The sequence below is a fragment of the Somniosus microcephalus genome, chromosome 9 (assembly GCF_052327205.1).
Source record: "Somniosus microcephalus isolate GS21.2 chromosome 9, FLI_Smic_1.0, whole genome shotgun sequence".
In the NCBI taxonomy this organism is placed as follows: domain Eukaryota; kingdom Metazoa; phylum Chordata; class Chondrichthyes; order Squaliformes; family Somniosidae; genus Somniosus; species Somniosus microcephalus.
Window position 1 is genome coordinate 7,389,391 of NC_140995.1, and position 17,605 is coordinate 7,406,995.

At 44.9% G+C, this 17,605-nt stretch overlaps 1 protein-coding gene across 7 annotated transcripts in view; it reads left to right on the forward strand.

Annotated features, from left to right (window-relative positions):
• rock2a (rho-associated, coiled-coil containing protein kinase 2a) overlaps positions 1-17,605 on the forward strand; it is a 220,863-nt gene that overhangs the window by 151,714 nt on the left and 51,544 nt on the right. For all 7 annotated transcript variants that reach the window (XM_085996310.1, XM_085996308.1, XM_085996305.1 and 4 more), the window contains exons 15-19: positions 52-298; positions 3,635-3,741; positions 4,136-4,295; positions 8,541-8,701; positions 9,017-9,201. In XM_085996310.1, coding sequence (XP_085852436.1) covers positions 52-298; positions 3,635-3,741; positions 4,136-4,295; positions 8,541-8,701; positions 9,017-9,201 — 860 coding nt within the window. The remainder of the gene's footprint in view (positions 1-51; positions 299-3,634; positions 3,742-4,135; positions 4,296-8,540; positions 8,702-9,016; positions 9,202-17,605) is intronic.

The following is a 17,605-nucleotide window of genomic DNA, read 5'->3' on the forward strand; positions in this document are numbered from 1 at the left end:
CAGGCTATATTTGATCATTTACTATGTATATTTTTTATCTATGAAAACTAGTTGGATGAAGCGAACGCCTTACTGAGGACTGAATCTGAGACGGCAGCGAGATTACGAAAGAACCAAACAGAATTATCAAAGCAATTAGGACAGCTGGAGACTAACAACAGAGAATTGCAAGACAAAAATGCTGCACTGGATAATGCCAAGCTCAAACTTGAAAAGGACTACATAAGTTTACAGTTAGCACTAGAAGCTGAACGAAGAGATCGCTCTCATGGTTCTGAGATTATCAGTGATTTACAAGGTATGATAAAAAAGTCAAAAAGCCAGCTTCAGTTACTATCTCTAATTCTTCTTCTTAAAAAATAACTTGGGAGAACTCTTACCAAATGAATCCTTTACCCCATAGATGACTGAGACAGGTGTGACTGTTACTTTTCTTTGGTTGTACAATGTGGCTGAAACTTGAAATTTCTTGTAGGGCACTTGGGACTTTCAACCGCGCATGTGGTAACCAAGATACAGGAAACTTTGCGCTATCCGGAGGTGAGCTATCCGGCAATCTGGAGCCACCGGCAAAAATCAGCAGCCGTTTTTTATTCGTTTTTTTTGTTTTTTTTGCTTTGTTTGAACAGTCAAGCTGTGCAAGGTCTGTAGCTATAGCAACAGCTTCAGCTACAGAGGCTTGCAGGCCACACCCGAGTGTTTAGAAGCTGTTGCTAAGCAGCAGTGTTTGTTGTCAAATACGGAGATAAGAATCTCCGTATCTCTCAACATTAACTCTGGAGAGTACGGCAGTTTTGAGGCAACGGCAGCAGCTCGGTCCCGTGGGTGCCGGATAGCACAAAGTTTCCTGTATCATCATGCTTAAAGTTAGAATTACATCACTATTCTGAAAGTACTGGACTTTAGCTTCCAGAATTTTGTTACATACATTTTGAATTATTACAAGGCATTCAATATAGAATGTTTGGTTTTCTTCCTCCCCAACTCTCTCTCTCCTCTCAAATCTACTCTTGTGGGGAAACAGTTTCACAGTTGCTAGCAGACTTCCAGGACATTTCCCAAGCATCCATTCTTCTGTGAAGCCAAGACAGTTGGTGAAGTTATTCTATAACTATTTCCATTCAAATAAATTAAATTTCTTAAAATTCTTGAGTCAAGTTAGAATCAGTGTCCCTTGAACACAAAACTGTTCAGAAATTCACAGCTCATATCACTTTGCATCTTCAAACTATGATAGAATATAATGTTTGATAGATGCCCTATCTGCCTTAAAGTTGGGTCACAATTCTTGTAGGGCTTTTTTCTACACCAGATGTCTAGCTGTCCTCTTGCCATAATCTATTTTGTTTTTATCCCAGGTTAACATTCCCCACAGACACATTTTGACTAACGCATCCGCTGTTTCAACCTACATCAGTTCCCTTTTTAGAAATGTCTATCATTTGCCATATTTATAGAAAGCTTTGCCCAGGTGAGACTAACAAAAGGATAAGTTTCTCAAGACATCCTTCGTTTGAATACTGAGTAAAGATGTTTAAATTTATTCCTCTCTGCAACTCTGCATGACATTATCTCCCATTCCTTGTTTGGAGGGATGAGCAGGTGACCTGGCCAGTGATTTGCAAGTATCAGTCTATAATCAGTTCTGAGTTCTATGGAAGTAGAGCAGGTCGATTCATCTTATCCTGTCTGGAAGTGGTTGGCTGCACTGTGCAGCACCTCGAGACAGCTGAGATCAGGACTCCACTGTACAGGAAACTTTCATTTAACCGGAGTTAAATGTCCGGAAAGCTCTATCCACTGGCAAAATTCAGGAGTCGGTTCAGATAAGTTTTTTTACTTCTCGTTGCTTTTTTTCTCCAGTCGTGGCTCTGCAAGGTCTAGCTGAAGCTGTTGCTTAGCTACAGAGACGCTTGCAAGCTACGCCGACTGTTTTGAAGCTGTTGCTAAGCAACAGGGTTTGTTGCTTCACACGGAGCTCAGAAGCTCCGTATGTTTTAACATTAGCGCTGGTTTCTCCGGCAGTTTTGATGGAATGGCAACAGCTCGGTCCCGTCAGTGCCGGATACCAGAAAGTTTCCTGTACATCAAATTCTAGCAAAGGACTTGTGTCCTGTCATTGTTTTGAGCAACAGTCGGGCAGCTTGGCTGTCTGCTGCACATATGTAGTCATAATAACAAAAACAATGTGCATTTATATAATGCCATTAATGTATAATGTAGAAAACCATTCCAAGGCTCTTCAGGAGCAGGAGCAGAAAAAAATGGATACTGAGCCAACAAAGAAAATACTGGGCGGAATGACCCAAATCTTGGTCAAAGAAGTAAGTTTTAAGGAGGGTCTTGAAGGAGGTCGCGAGATGGAGGGTTTTCGGGAGAAAATTCCAGAGGGTGGGCCTAAATGGCTGAGGGCATGGCCACCAATGGTAGGGCAAAGGGGAAGGATGCACAAGAGAGCACAGAGGAACGGAGAGTTCTACCCAATGCACAGTTGAAGGAGGTTGGAGATTGGGAGGGGTGAGAACATGAACGGATTTGAACGTGAGGATGAGAGTTTTAAATTGGAGGGGTCGGTTGACCGGAAGCCAGTGTAGGTCAGCAAAGACAGCAGTGATGGACAATGTTCCCTGTAATTTCTTTTGGCGCCGCGTGGCCCCTTTAAGAGGATGCACGACTCACTTGTGCATATGAGTTATAATAAATGACTAGGCAGAAGAGCGAACGAACTTGCCTTTATTTGACACATTGTCGCGTTCTCTGGATGTCTTTAAGTGCTTCACATCCAATGGACTAATTTTTCAAAATGTCATCATTATTATGTAGCAAGACATGGTGGCCAATCCGTGTAGCAGGGTGCTAAGAACTGCAAATGAGTTGAATGGCCAGTTAATCTCTTTCTCGTGGTGCTGGATGAGGGAGGTTGTTGACTGGGACAACAGAGAGCTCGCTGCCCTTCTTCAAAAGGTGTCACGGAATCGTTAACATCCATCCGAACCATCACAGCTAGCAGACCGGGCAGCACCACTGACACTCCCTCAGTACTACACTGGACGTCAGCCTAGGTTATATGCTCAAGCCCGAGAGTGGGGCTCGAACCCACAACCTTCTGATTTGGGGAAGAAAATTAATGCAAAACCTTCCACTGAACATTTTTTGTAAGTCATTGAAAAGCAATTTCCACTGCTTTGGCGGATCCTAGTTTAGAGGTTCACTTGTCTTTGCAAGGACTTTTAATCATAAAGTTGTCCACCACATTCAAATGGGGGGAAAAAATTCCCTAAGAAAGGTAGCAAGCTCAAAACTACAGGCACTGAATCAAGAGATCAAGAATAGCATAAATGCTCTTAAGTTGTGAAAAGACACTCGGAACAGAAATTGTTTTCATTAAAGGAAAAAATACACTGAGAAGGCACAATGCAGATCTTTAAAATGTTGAGCAACATTGGTAATACAGTTACAAGCAGGTTATTGAATTTATCCTTTTTAAACCGAGAAGCAGAGGATAAGGGTACAAAATTATCAAACCTGAAATGAGAATTTAGATTCGAAGCAATTATTGTTCCCTGGGGTACTTCTTTCATTTTGCTGGTGCATCAACATTTTATTAGATTTTACTAATCCGAGTTATTTACAGGTCGGATTTTGTCGCTTGGAGATGAACTGAAAAACAGTAAGAGCTCACTGGCTAAAACTGAAATGGAGAAAAGGCAGCTACAAGATAAACTAACTGACTTGGAAAAGGTGGGGCAGTTTTTCTTTTGGAATTAAATATCTTAATCCCAGACCTTTTTTTTTTTCAGGTGCATTCATTCCTTTTTAAGTAAAATTAACTGACCGAATTCTGCCCTGAGAATCACTATTTTTGCAGATACATGACTCTACAGCAACAGTCCATATAATAGTTCACTTAGATATTGACTTATCAGAAACCATTTGTATTTCTATAGTGCTTTTAACATAGATGTTTGAATAAGATATGTGCCACTGTTGTGCATGTGTATGCCAATATATATTGTATATGATTTTATCTGTTGCTCTTACCTGTGTAGTATTGCACTGTAGTAGTTTTCATTTGTACCTTTCATGAGCTTGTTTTCTGCATCATCCTGACTCTTTCTCTGTAATTTATATGCAGGAGAAGAATAACATGGAAATAGACATGACATACAAGCAGAAAGTATTACAGCAGCGTCTGGAGCAGGAAGAAGCCGAGCACAAAGCTACCAAGGCACGGCTAGCAGACAAAAATAAGATCTATGAGTCTATAGAAGAAGCAAAATCAGAAGCCATGAAAGGTTAGTTATAAAATTGCTAAGGGAAGTCACTTGTGTTTGAGGCAGTATAGTTGGCCCTAACCTTTTTGACGGGCAGATAAGAAGTACAGTCCTTTCTTTCTCCGATTGCTCCCACCTGAGATTTGAATTTCTCTGAGAAAATTGATGTCAGGATTTTTCAATCTGTGGGTGCCTTTGATTTTGAGTTTAGTTCTTCAGAGAGAACTAGCATGGATTTGTGAAATCATGCCTGACTAACCTGATTGAATTTTTTGAGGAGGTGGCTAAAGTAGTGGACAGGGGAATGTCTATGGATGTTATTTATATGGACTTCCAGAAGGCATTTGATAAATTCCCACATAAGAGACTGTTAAACTAAAGCAGAAGCCCACAGAATTGAGGGCAAGTTACTGACCTGGTTAGGAAATTGGCTGAGCGACAGGAGACAGAGAGTAGGGATAATGGGCAGGTACTCTAATTGGCAGGATGTTACTAGTGGTGTCCCGCAGGGATCTGTGTTGGGGCCTCAACTATTCACAGTATTTATTAACAACTTAGATGATGGGATAGAAAGTCATCTATCCAAATTGCCGATGACACAAAGATAGGCGGCATTGTGGGCAGTGTAGATGGAAGCATAAAATTACAAAGGGATATTGACAGATTAAGTGAATGGGCAAAACTGTGGCAAATGGATTTCAATGTAGGCAAATCTGAGGTCATCCACTTTGGACCTATAAAGGATCGAACAGGGTACTTTCTAAATGGTGAAAGGCTAAAAACAGTGGAGGTCCAAAGAGATTCAGGGGTGCAGGTACAGAGATCATCAAAATGTCATGAACAGATGCAGAAAATAATTTAAAAGGCTAATGGAATGCTGGCCTTTATATCTGGAGTACAAAGTGGTAGAAATTATGCTGTAGCTATACAGAGCCCTGGTTAGACCACACCCGGAGCAGTTCTGCGCACCACACGGTCGGAAGGATATATTGGCTTTGGAGGGAGTGCAGCGTAGGGTTATCAGAATGATACCTAAACTTCAAGGATTAAGTTACGAGGAGAGATTACACAAATTAGGGTTGTACTCCCATGAACTTAGAAGGTTAAGGGGGGTGATTTGATCAAAGTTTTGAAGATATTAAGGGAAACAGATAGGGTAGATAGAGAGAAACTATTTCCACTGGTTGGGAAGTCCAGGACTAGGGGGCATAGTCTAAAGATTAGAGCCAGACCTTTCAGGAGTGAAGTTAGGAAACACTTCTACATACAAAGGGAGGTAGAAGTTTGGAGCTCTCTTCATCAAACGGCAATTGATGCTAGATCAATTGTTAATTTTAAATTGGAGATCGATAGCTTTTTGTTAACTAAAGGTATTAAGGGATATGGGCCAAAGGCATGTATCTAAAGTTAGGTCGCAGATCAGCCATGATCTCATTGAATGGCGGAATAGGCTCGAGGGGCTGAATGGCCTCCTCCTGTTCCTATGTTCCTAGAATCTTGTAGCACTCATTTTGGCATAAGGTTCAGTCAGTTGTCTGCTCTGGTTTGGGCCTACTATGTCTCACCCAGCGCACTCTTCTCTACCTCAGAGCTGAAATTCTCCTGGAGTGGATATACCTGAGCTGCTGGCTTGAAGGATTAGAATGGGTGATGCAGCAGGCTTGAGGTGCGGGCTTGCTCAATGTGTCTGGGCTCTCACTTTGCTTCCTCTGGCACAGTTAGAGAAAGAGAAGAGAAACATATTTTTAAAAATACTATCCTTAGGAGAACCTTTCAGATCTAGCTTTCAGTAGAATGAATGATGTGGCATTGGGCTTCAGTGTGTGACTTGATGCCAATGCATGAGTGAATAGGAGAAGAAAACCAGAAGACCTCCTCTTCCCCATCCTCTGCTTACTTATCCCATGTGACTGTTCTCCCTATTATGCCCTTCTGCAAATGGAAAAAGGACCTGACTAATATTGATTGTCCAGAGGATATGCAGGAATACTCGTGTGTGTCAGTTGCATGCTCTGGTTTGGGCCTCCCATGTCTTGCTCAGTGCATTCTCCTCTACCTCAGCGCTGACATTTCCTGGGGTGGATGTACCTAAGCTCGTGCTTTGGAGGGTGAGAATGAATGAAGCCAGTCGTGGTGTGATTACATTATGCAGCTGCATTACATGTAAAGATTTGTTTCCTAGAAACACATTTACGGATGCAAGGAAAGGGACTCTTTACAGGGGTGGTTTGTTGCTGTGAATTCTACCCTGCTGTATAATGGGCATTCATTGTAAACATTCACAATTAGGTGTGCAGTAGAGCTAACTCGTTTTGCCAGGCATGCTAAGTAACACATCTTTAATATAAGGTTATGGTGGGTTATCCTACCTTCCCTAAGTTGATGACCTCGTTAAGCTCTGGCATGGTGCAGCCAGTTCTGATGAATGGTGCATTCTACCTTTACATTGGTGACCACCTCCTCCAGTGCATGCTGAGCAGTTCATCTGGGTCCTTGGCATCTTTCAGTCATGAAGGGAACCTCCCTCTTCTGCCGCAATTAATAATAAATTGATGATCCCCATCTCAAAAATAGGGTGTCCTATGGTTAGTATGACTGGAAGCAAATATAACGAAATCTTTTCTTCCTTACTCTTTCCACTGTGGACAAAGATAGACTGAACCTTTAAACTGCTGCACCAGGACATGAATTCCTACCGACAGACTGCTAATTAGGCTGTTTCTGGAAATAATGGTAGTGAATGAATTAATTGTGAATTGTCTGACCATTGTCCAATTGGAGGCTCAAGCTGACTACACTATCATATTTGTAAACGGGAATTTTTGCTCATTTAGGCATTTGGTTCATCTCAAAGCAACAATTAAGGTAAACCAGTTTCTCAATGAAGACTAGCAAACTGAACATTGGAGTGCATCTCTATCATAAAATCTTGCAAGACAGAACTTATCAAGAAAAGTTAAAGCTCTTGAATGAATATACTGTAAATCCTTTCCTAAGCATTATCACTGTCACCTGGAAAGTCAAAATAAGTCTCTTGATTCTGCATTTTGGGCCTGATCATCTTCAGAGCTCTCCTCCCCAGTTTCTCGAGTACTTTGGTATACCCTTATTTTCCTCCCTTTCTGCCTTGAAGCTATTTATTCTGGTGCATGTTTTGATATCTAGCTGTGTTTTTAGAGGTTTCCATGCTCCCTTCCCAACTGAGTAACTAAACAAGGCCTTATAAATGTCAGAATGGGGAAGTATTAACTGACCAAGGTCCGGCCTCGGGCGACTGTCTGTGTGGAGTTTGCACATTCTCCCCGTGTTTGCGTGGGTTTCCTCCGGGTGCTCCGGTTTCCTCCCACAGTCCAAAGATGTGCGGGTTAGGTTGATTGGCTATGATAAATTGACCCTTGGTGTTAGGGGGATTAAATACGTGGGGTTACGGGGATAAGGTGAGATATGTGTTGGTGTAGGGGTTACGGGGATCGGGTGGGATATGTGTCGGTGCAGGCTCGATGGGCCGAAATGGCCTCTATCTGCACTGTGGGGTTTCTGTGAAGGTGGCTGCACGTGGTGCTAAGTATTTGATGGGACAGTGTCTCACATTAACCTCCCCCAGCAACCCGCCCCCATTCCTCCCCAAGTTAGTCAATGGGAAATCCTACTTGCATGTCAAAATGTGAACTTCTAGAAATAATGAGGAAGATTGTACCACAGTAGGTAATCTTTGGCAGTAAACAAGGGTGGAATGTACAGGTACACGAGCCTAACACCATTTTGACACCACGCAATTTACCTGATGTGTTCTCTCTTAAACTTTTATGCAAGCTTGAATGTTTGCAGTGGCTGTAGCTGTAACTTGATCTCTCTTTGAAAATAGTTAAACCATTGTTACAGTAATTGCAGCATTCCATTTGTAGCTTTGTCTTGTACACATCTTGCAAGTAATTTTTTTCCTCCTTTATTTATGTCCTTCAACACATATGCCATATACCAGTCCCCACCCAAAGGGAAGCAACAAATTCTGTTGCCACGTTTTCACCAGTTTTATTCTTAAACCAGCCACTAAGATAGTGTAAGTTGACTTGATCTCAGTTTCTTTCCTCTTTTCCTTCGGAGAAGTGATGCTGCATCCCACTGTAGGACAGCTTTGTTGAAACCTTGGAACTCTGGACGGGGAATTGTTTTCTCAGATCCCATGTCCTGCCACTGCATGGGCTACATGAATGTCGTGTATTTAACTTGTTCTAATGACTTTCTTTGAAATTGCTTTTCTAACAGAGATGGAAAAGAAGTTACAGGAAGAGAGAAGTTCAAAGCAAAAAGTTGAAAACCGTCTACTAGAAGCTGAAAAGCAGCGTTCAATGTTAGACTGCGATATTAAACAAGCACAGCAAAAAATAGAAGAATTGCTCGGGCAGAAGGAGAAATTAACTGAGGAGGTGAGTGTCGCTACCGAATGGTGCTGAACAACGGAGGTGATTCAATTTGTTTAACATGAACCTGTACAGTCAGTGCTGGAATCACAGCATGCACAGATTTTCTCATTAATACACTCATTCTAATATCAACTTTGTATAAATATTTTGAGAGTGTTTGATTCTGCCATATGGGTAACTAATGTGATTCTGCTGAACGCGAGTTAAATCATCCACTGAATAGTTTGGAAGTGGTGGAAATCATAAATGATTGCTTTGTACTCGAGTGTTGGTTCTGCAAGTGTGGTACAAAATCTATGGTAACATTTTCTTTTGCAGGTTAAAAACTTGTCGTTGAAGATAGAACAGGAGACGCAAAAGCGTAGTTTAACTCAAAATGACTTGAAGATGCAGACACAACAAGTCAATTCATTGAAAATGTCAGAGAAGCAGCTGAAGCAGGAGATAAATCACATGCTGGAGTCTAAACTGAGCCTGGAAAAGCAGATAGGAGAGCTGCGAAAGTATGTCTTACCTTCAGCAATGCGTTTTTTTTCTCTCTATATATTCCATGCAAATAGCAAAGACTTTGGTTGGGAAACCAGCAATGTAACAGGCTACAAAGCTCCCAGCTTTTCAGGTTTGAGTTGGACAACAAGTAGCTGTCAACTGCCACAAGTACAGAAGATGCAGATCAACAAACCATATCTGTGAGGTATTGACGGTTGTGTCCCATCACCTGATAATGTTATACATTACCAGTCTGTCCTTCCACCTCTGGATCTGCAAGTGATGAGTACAGTAATTGAATCTGTCACTTTGCTGCACACTGCTGGAAACATTAGGAGACACTACAGACGGGCTAGGATGGTGTTGTTTTCTTAGCTCACCTAAGCGGTGACACAACAACAACTTGTATTTATATAGCACCCTTTAACGTAGTAAAACGTCCCAAGGTGCTGCACAGGAGTATTTTAAGAAAAAATTTGACACCGCGCCACATAAGGATAAATTAGGGCAGGTGACCAAAAGCTTGGTCAAAGGGGTAGGTTTTAAGGAGCATCTTAAAGGAGGAAAGAGAGGTAGCGAGGCGGAGAGGTTTAAGCAAGGAATTCCAGAGCTTCGGGCCTAGGCAACCGAAGGCACGGCCACCAATGGTTGAGCGATTGTAATCAGGGATGCTTGAGGGCTAAATTAGAAGAGGGCAGATACCCCTGGGGTGAGGGGGGCTGTTGTGGGGCTGAAGGAGATTAGAGATAGGAAGGGGTAAGGCCATGGAGGGATTTGAAAACATGGATGAGAATTTTGAAATCGAGGCGCTGCTTAACCAGGAGCCAATGTAGGTCAGCGAGCACTGGAGATTGGTGAACGGGACTTGGTGCGAGTTAGGACATGGGCAGCTGAATTTTGGATGACCTCAAGTTTACGGAGGGTGGAATGTGGGAAGCCAGCCAGGAGTGCGTTGGAATAGTCAAGTCTAGAGGTAACAAAGGCATGGATGAGGGTTTCAGCAGCGGATGAGCTGAGGCAAGGGTGGAGACGGGCAATGTTACAGAGGTGGAAATAGACTGTCTTTGTTATGCTGCAGTTATGTGGTCGGAAGCTCATTTCAGGGTCAAATATGACACCAAGGTTGCGAACAGTGCGGTTCAGCCTCAGACAGATGTTAGGGAGAGGGGTGGAGTCGGTGGCTAGGGAACGGAGTTTGTGGCGGGGACCGAAAACAATGACTTCGGTCTTCTCCACATTTAATTGAAGAAAATTTTTGCTCATCCAGAACTGTATGTCAAACATGCAGTCTGACAATTTAGAGACTGTGGAGGGGTCGAGAGAAGAGGTAGTGAGGTAGAGCTGGGTGTCGTCAGCGTACATGTGGAAACTGACTGTTTTCGGATGATGTCACCAAGGGGCAACATGTAGATGAGAAATAGGAGGGGGCCAAGGATAGATCCTTGGGGGACACCAGAGGTAACGATGCGGGAGTGGGAAGAGAAGCCGTTGCAGGTGATTTTCTGGCTACGATTAGATAGATAAGAATGGAACCAGGCGAGTGCAGTCCCACCCAGCTGGACAACGGTGGAGAGGTGTTGGAGAAGGATGGAGTGGTCAACCCTGCCAAAGGCTGCAGACAAGTCAAGAAGGACGAGGAGGGATAGTTTACCTTTGTCACAGTCACAAAGGATGTCATTTGTGACTTTGATGAGAGCCGTTTCAGTACTATGGCAGGGGCGGAAACCTGATTGGAGGGATTCAAACATGGAGTTGCAAGAAAGATGGGCATGGATTTGGGAGGTGACAACACGTTCAAGGACTTTGGGGAGGAAATAGTTTGCAAGGATGATGGGATCAAGGGTTTGTTTTTTGAGTAGGGGGGTGATGATGGCAGATTTGAGGGAGTCGGGGACAGTACCCGAGGAGAGAGAACCATTAACAAAATCAGCTAACATGGGGGCCAGAAAAGGAAGTTGGGTGGTCAGCAGTTTGGTGGGAATAGGGTCGAGGGAGTAGGAGGTGGGTCTCCTGGACAAGATGAGCGCAGAGAGGTCATGAGGGGAGATCGGAGAAAACCTGAGAAAGATGAGCGTTCAGGGCTAGAGCACGGGGGAACCTTAGATGAAGTTTGGCCCAGTGGGCTAGGGGAAGGAAGGGAAGTGGCAGAAGCAGCTGAACGGATGGTCTTAATCTTAGATACAAAGAAATCCATGAGCTCCTCACACTTGTTATCAGAGGTAAGGGTAGAGGAGCCAGGGGTGAGGGGTTTAAGAAGACAGTTAGTAGTAGAGAATAGGAGCTGGGGTTTATCTTTGCATTCCAGAATGATTCTGCAATTTTGGCAGACGAGAGCAGGATCCAATAATGCTTTATGTGGCCCAGTCAGACCTGGCGGTGATTGGTTAAACCAGTTGTCCGCCATATCCGTTCAAGTCTGCGTCCTTTGGACCTAAGGGAGTGAAGATGAGAGCCGTACCAGGTGGAACGGCCAGGGTTAGAGAGGGTAATTGTTTTGTAGGGACCAGGGCATCAAAGGTGATGGTGAGGGTGTGGTTGAGCAGGTCGGTAGCAGCAGAAATGTTATGGTGAATGGAGGGCCAAAGGCTGGACAGTTGGGATTTCATAAGTGCAGTTGTAAGAGAGTTGGGAGAGTTTTCTTTACAGGGGCGGACACAGAAGGAAATAGGGTTGGGGTGGGGAGGTGGAAGGGGGATGTGGGTGGAGAGCGATACGAGGAAATGATCCGAGATGGCCTTATCTGCAATTGACAGAATGGGAGTATCCAGGCCACGAGAGATGGCAAGGTCAAGGGGGTGGCTGTGAATATGGGTTGGGGAGTTCACATGGAGGGAGAAATTAAGGGAGGATCGGAGGCAAGTGAACTCAGGAGAGAGCGCATAATGAATTGAGATGGAAGTTCAAATCACCGAGGATGAGAAGTCGTTCGGTGCTGAGGGAGGAGAACAGTGAAGATATCTCAGTACAGGAAACTTCGCGATATCTGGCACCGACAGGACCGAGCTGCTGCCGATCTATCAACTTCCGGATAGACCAGCGCTAATGTTGAAGGATACGGAGGTTTTCATCTCCGTATCTGACAACAAACACTGTTGCTTAGCAACAGCTTGTAAACACTCGGCCCCTACCTTGGAAGCATCTCTGAAGCTGTTGCTAAGCTACAGAGACGCTTTCCAGAGCCTAACTGTTTAAAAAAAAAAAAAAAAATGCTAGGAGAAGAAAAAAAAACCTAACCAAAACGGCTGCTGATTTCTGCCGTTAGATCGAGGTTTCCGGACATACAACCCCCGGATAAACCAAAGTTTCCTGTAATAACATTTTATGGCACTTGGGTGGACGGCAGAGAATGAGAATTTTAAATGAGGTGAGAGGGGTGGAATAAGGTGAGATGTCGAAGGAATAGGGGGACAGACCAAGGTGTGATTTGGTGATGAGAGCCACACCGCCACCACGGCAGTCTGAGCGGGGCAAGTGGTGGAAGGCATAGCCAGGTGGGGAGGCTTCATTTATGGGTACGGTGTCATCACCCCTCAACCAAGTTTCCGTCAAGGCCATGATGTCGATGCAGTCATCCACGATAAGCTCCTGGATGGCAAGGGCCTTGTTTGCAAGTGAACAGACATTCTGGAGTGGGATGCGGAGAGGGTCGGTGATGGCTGCCCTACTGCCAGCATCCACAGGGTCAGCTCTGGGGGGATTAAGTTGGATGGGGAGGAGATTGGCAAGATTTACCCCCAGTGAGTGCGCAGGGCCGGAAAGTCCGCGAGAGAGTAGGATGGGACAGTTGGGGTTGCTGCTTGTTAGGCAACAGCGACGAGTGCCTCGATGGGCCCTTCGTAAGACGCCAAGAGTGGCACAGAGGGAAGCTGTGGGCTTATCTCGGGAATCGAGTCTGGGACGGCGGCAGGAGAGTAGGAAGGTCGAAGAGTAATGAAGGATTGGAGTAGGGATTTGGGAGGGCAGTGTATCCAAGAGAGGAGAGATGAAAGGAGGCATGATGACAGGAGAGTGCGGTCAGGGAGGGATAGAGAGACAAGGAAAACGGGGGGAAAGGTAGAATGGCTCGTGTCCGGAGCGGCAGCCGAAGTGCGCAGGCGAATGGACACGGGAAAAGCTCAGGTACATAGGCCTGTTTAAATGTCATAATTAATGGAATACATATTTCCTGGTAGCGGGGAATAGGTTGGGGACAATAGTATGGAGACCAGGGTCAAAGTCCGAGGTCCCATGGAAGGACAAGCCGACGTAAGCAGGATGGAGCCGGCACGGAGCATCGACGGACCGCTGTCCAAAGCAGGCGAGTGATGTCCAGAAGCTATTTGAAGGGTAGAGAGTTCGAGGATGGAGATTGTTGCTGTAGGAATGAGAGTCGGTAGCAATGCAGAAAGATGATGGCTAAATTGACACAAGTTGGAGGTCACCGTCGATCAAAGCGGCAGAGGAAAAAGTAAAACCACAAGCCAGCGACCAGCAAAGCTGAAAACCGGTAGAACGAGTCACCGGACAGCAAGTGGAGTAGCAGCTGCTGGCGAGAAGCCAGCAGAGCTGAAACTCCAGTAGAACCAGTTCAGCAGAGACCGTTTAAAGGTCAAAAATCTTTTTGCAGCAGAGATAGAGACACAGCAGGTAAGTCTTGCACTGTAATCCAGTGCAGAAACGTAGTGTAATCCAATGTAGTTCAAAGCAGAAACGTAGTCTAGATGTCTAGAGAAGTCCAGGAGATTGGAGACCAATTTGACAAAAGAATTCCGCAGCTTCAGACTTGAAGTGCCTGAAAAGCAGAGCAGCGCCACGGCCGCTGAGTCCAACCGTGTAGGCAGCGTGAGGAATCCAGTGATAGCGCTCAAGTTTCAGCTGGGTTCCAGCAGTTGAAGGAGCTCAGACGCCAGGGGATAGGCAGTGGACTCTGCAGGGGGAGCTTTAAACTTGTAGTTTGGCCTGAAATGTCTTCGCTATCGGAGGCAGGGTATCTTGAGCAATTGAAGAGAGGAGATTGGGGGAAGAAAGGGCAGCGGATGGCAATGGATGACCACGGATACAGCTGAAGAGGAGAGCAGGTCCGAGAGGGACTGCCAGCCCAGGAGTCATCTTGGGGGGGAAAAAACCCATCTCGACACACATGGGATACAGCCATGCTACTTTCAGCCAAATTCTTTTTTAAGAAAAACAATGTTGTCAGATTTTTGGGGAACCATAATGTTCTACGAAGATTATCAGTAAGGCGTGCAACTACTTCATTCTAGAAATGACAGGGTGGAAAGTATGGAAAAAGCTCTGAATCTAAGAGGGAAAAATTGAGTTGCGCCCCCTTTGGGGCGCTAACTTCGCTGGGGCGCTACTGGAAGCGCCCCACCTCCCTCTTGGGGCGCTGCGAGGGAATATCACGGCGCAACATGCCACACGCTGCAGCATGCTGTGCCGCGGTACTGCAGACCTTCCTCTCCTCCTTCAAGGGGAGGGGCCTTGCGCAGTGCGACCTGGGGCCCCGGGGATCGGAGTGCCAGCACTCCGTGCTGGGGGACTGGTCAGGAGGCCAGGGACGGCAGAGGGGGCAGGCGCTGGCAGGCGGCCAGCAACAAAAATGGCCGCCCAGCACCTCCTCTTTAATTAACGCTGCCCCGGCTGCAGGTAGGCCCCCCTGACCCCGTCGGAAATAGCATCCGGCGGTAAGTCATGGGGCGCTACCGAAGATCGCGAGCGGGGTGCTGCGCATGGCGATGATGCCATTGCCGGCGGAGCAGCGCCGTGGGTCACTAATGGTTGCTGCTGCCGCTAACCTCCTGCTGAATTTCGCAGGAGGTGTTGGCGGCGCCGCGCCCAGGCACTAGTTGCTTTGGGCGCTAACTGGAGGCGCAAAGCAGCCAAATTTTTAGGCCTAAGAAACTAACCTGTTTATTCTTAACACAAAAATGCTTGGTGGGAATTTTGCCAAACCTCCTAAGTGCATCAGGCACAATTCTTTCCTCAAAAATGAGTTCCTTTAAACCACTCATGCATTGTTTAAATCCCAGTAAGAAGTGTTGTCTTATAACTAATTCCCTGTCATCCTCTGGGGTTCTTTTTGAACAGTCAGTTTGGAGCCAATGAACTGTGTTCCTGTAAATATTCTGCACTTGAACTTAAGTTGTTATCTCAGTGACTGCACTCTTCATTCTTTATCTTCAACATCATTTGCAATATGCTATCTGGGTGCTACTGAAAGAAATTATTAATGCTCTGACATTTTTGGATTGACATTAAGCATCTTTTGTAATTATATAATTCTACACTTGGGCATCTGCCTTTAGCCAATTTGCATCATGAGCTAATTAATGAAAGATTAGATTTGTTTTTAGCTATGATGCTTTTACTATTTTGTCTACTCTGGGAAATCTACTACAACTAAATTAACTGTATAATACTTTCAGATTATTTGCTTGTTCATCATTAGTATAATAAAGTTGATTCATATCTTCAACTTTAATCGTGGTCTAATGTGATGCTCTTCTGCTTAACTGAGGTACGTATGACCCTACGTAAACTTGAGGTCATCCAAGATTCGGCTGCCCGTGTCCTAACTCGCACCAAGTCCCGTTCACCAATCTCCCCTGTGCTCGCTGACCTACATTGGCTCCCGGTTAAGCAGCGCCTCGATTTCAAAATTCTCATCCTTGTTTTCAAATCCCTCCATGGCCTCGCCCCTCCCTATCTCTGTAACGTCCTCCAGCCCCACAACCACCCCCGAGATATCTGCGCTCCTCTAATTCTGCCCTCTTGAGCATCCCTAATGATAATCGCTCAACCATTGATCTCTGTAACGTCCTCCAGCCCCACAACCACCCCCGAGATATCTGCGCTCCTCTAATTCTGCCCTCTTGAGCATCCCTAATGATAATCACTCAACCATTGATCTCTGTAACCTCCTCCAGCCCCACAACCACCCCCGAGATATCTGCGCTCCTCTAATTCTGCCCTCTTGAGCATCCCTAATGATAATCGCTCAACCATTGATCTCTGTAACCTCCTCCAGCCCCACAACCACCCCCGAGATATCTGCGCTCCTCTAATTCTGCCCTCTTGAGCATCCCTAATGATAATCACTCAACCATTGATCTCTGTAACCTCCTCCAGCCCCACAACCACCCCCGAGATATCTGCGCTCCTCTAATTCTGCCCTCTTGAGCATCCCTGATTATAATCGCTCAACCATTGGTGGCTGTGCCTTCTGTTGCCTGAGCCCTAAGCTCTGGAATTCTCTGCCTCACTGCCTCTCTTTCCTCCTTTAAGACGCTCCTTAAAACCTACCTCTTTGACCAAGCTTTTGGTCACCTGACCTAATTTAGCCCTTTTGTGGCTGTGTCGAATTTTTTGTCTTATAATACTCCTGTGCAGCGTCTTGGGACGTTTTACTACGTTAAAGGTGCTATCTAAATACAAGTTGTTGTATAAAGGCTAGTACTTAACAGCAATGAGCAAACAGGGTTTCTTGTTCATTGGTTTAGCCAGATGCAGTATCTGGGTTTATATTCTCAAGGCAAGGATGAACACTCTTAAAGGTATGGGAGCTGAAAGGTGTAAACCACCGAAAAATGAAGCAAAGGATCTTTTCTCTTATACAGGAAACTTTGTTATATCCGGCACCGACAGATCGGCAACAGCTCGGTCCCATCAGAACTGCCGGACAAACCAGTGCTAATGTTGAAGCATACGGAGATTTGCAGCTCAGCATCTGGCAACAAACACTGTTGCTTAGCAACAGCTTCTAAACAGTCCGCCGTACCTTAGAAGCATTTCTGTAGCTTAGCAACAGCTTCAGAGAGACTTTGCAGAGCCTGACTGTTGGAAAAAAAAAGCCACGAGAAGAAAAAAAACCTAACAAAACGGCTCCTGATTTCTGCTGGTAGATTGAGGTTTCCGGACATACAACCTCCGGATAAACCAAAGTTTCCTGTACTAATTCTTAACAATTTCTCTCTCCCAGTTTTCTTCATAAAATTGCTTTTATGGACTCTGAATTTCAACTATTCCAATGTGTGCTACTTTTGCAGTTGCACCTTGACCCTTGTGCTGTTCAGTCATTCCTGTACAAACTTGGTTGATCTGAACATTCTCTTCATTTTGTTCCATTTCAGCATCCAAAGCAGTTAGGTCACCCCGTGGGCCTGATTCATTTATGGATCACTCGAAATTGTTGCCTTGCATACTCGAGTTACCTCCTTATGTATAAGATCTAATTCTGATATGTATTTGCTTGCAGTTAATTTGCCAACTTTTGTATATTTGAATCTGGAGGTGGGGGAAATAAAACTTGAAAACCAGGCCAATGTAACACTAATACCACACCCTGTGCCTAGTGTATGCGGAGATTAAACAGATGGGAAACGAATGTTAGCTTACCTACTATAGATCTCATTGTTTGCTTAAAAAGTTTAAAGTCCA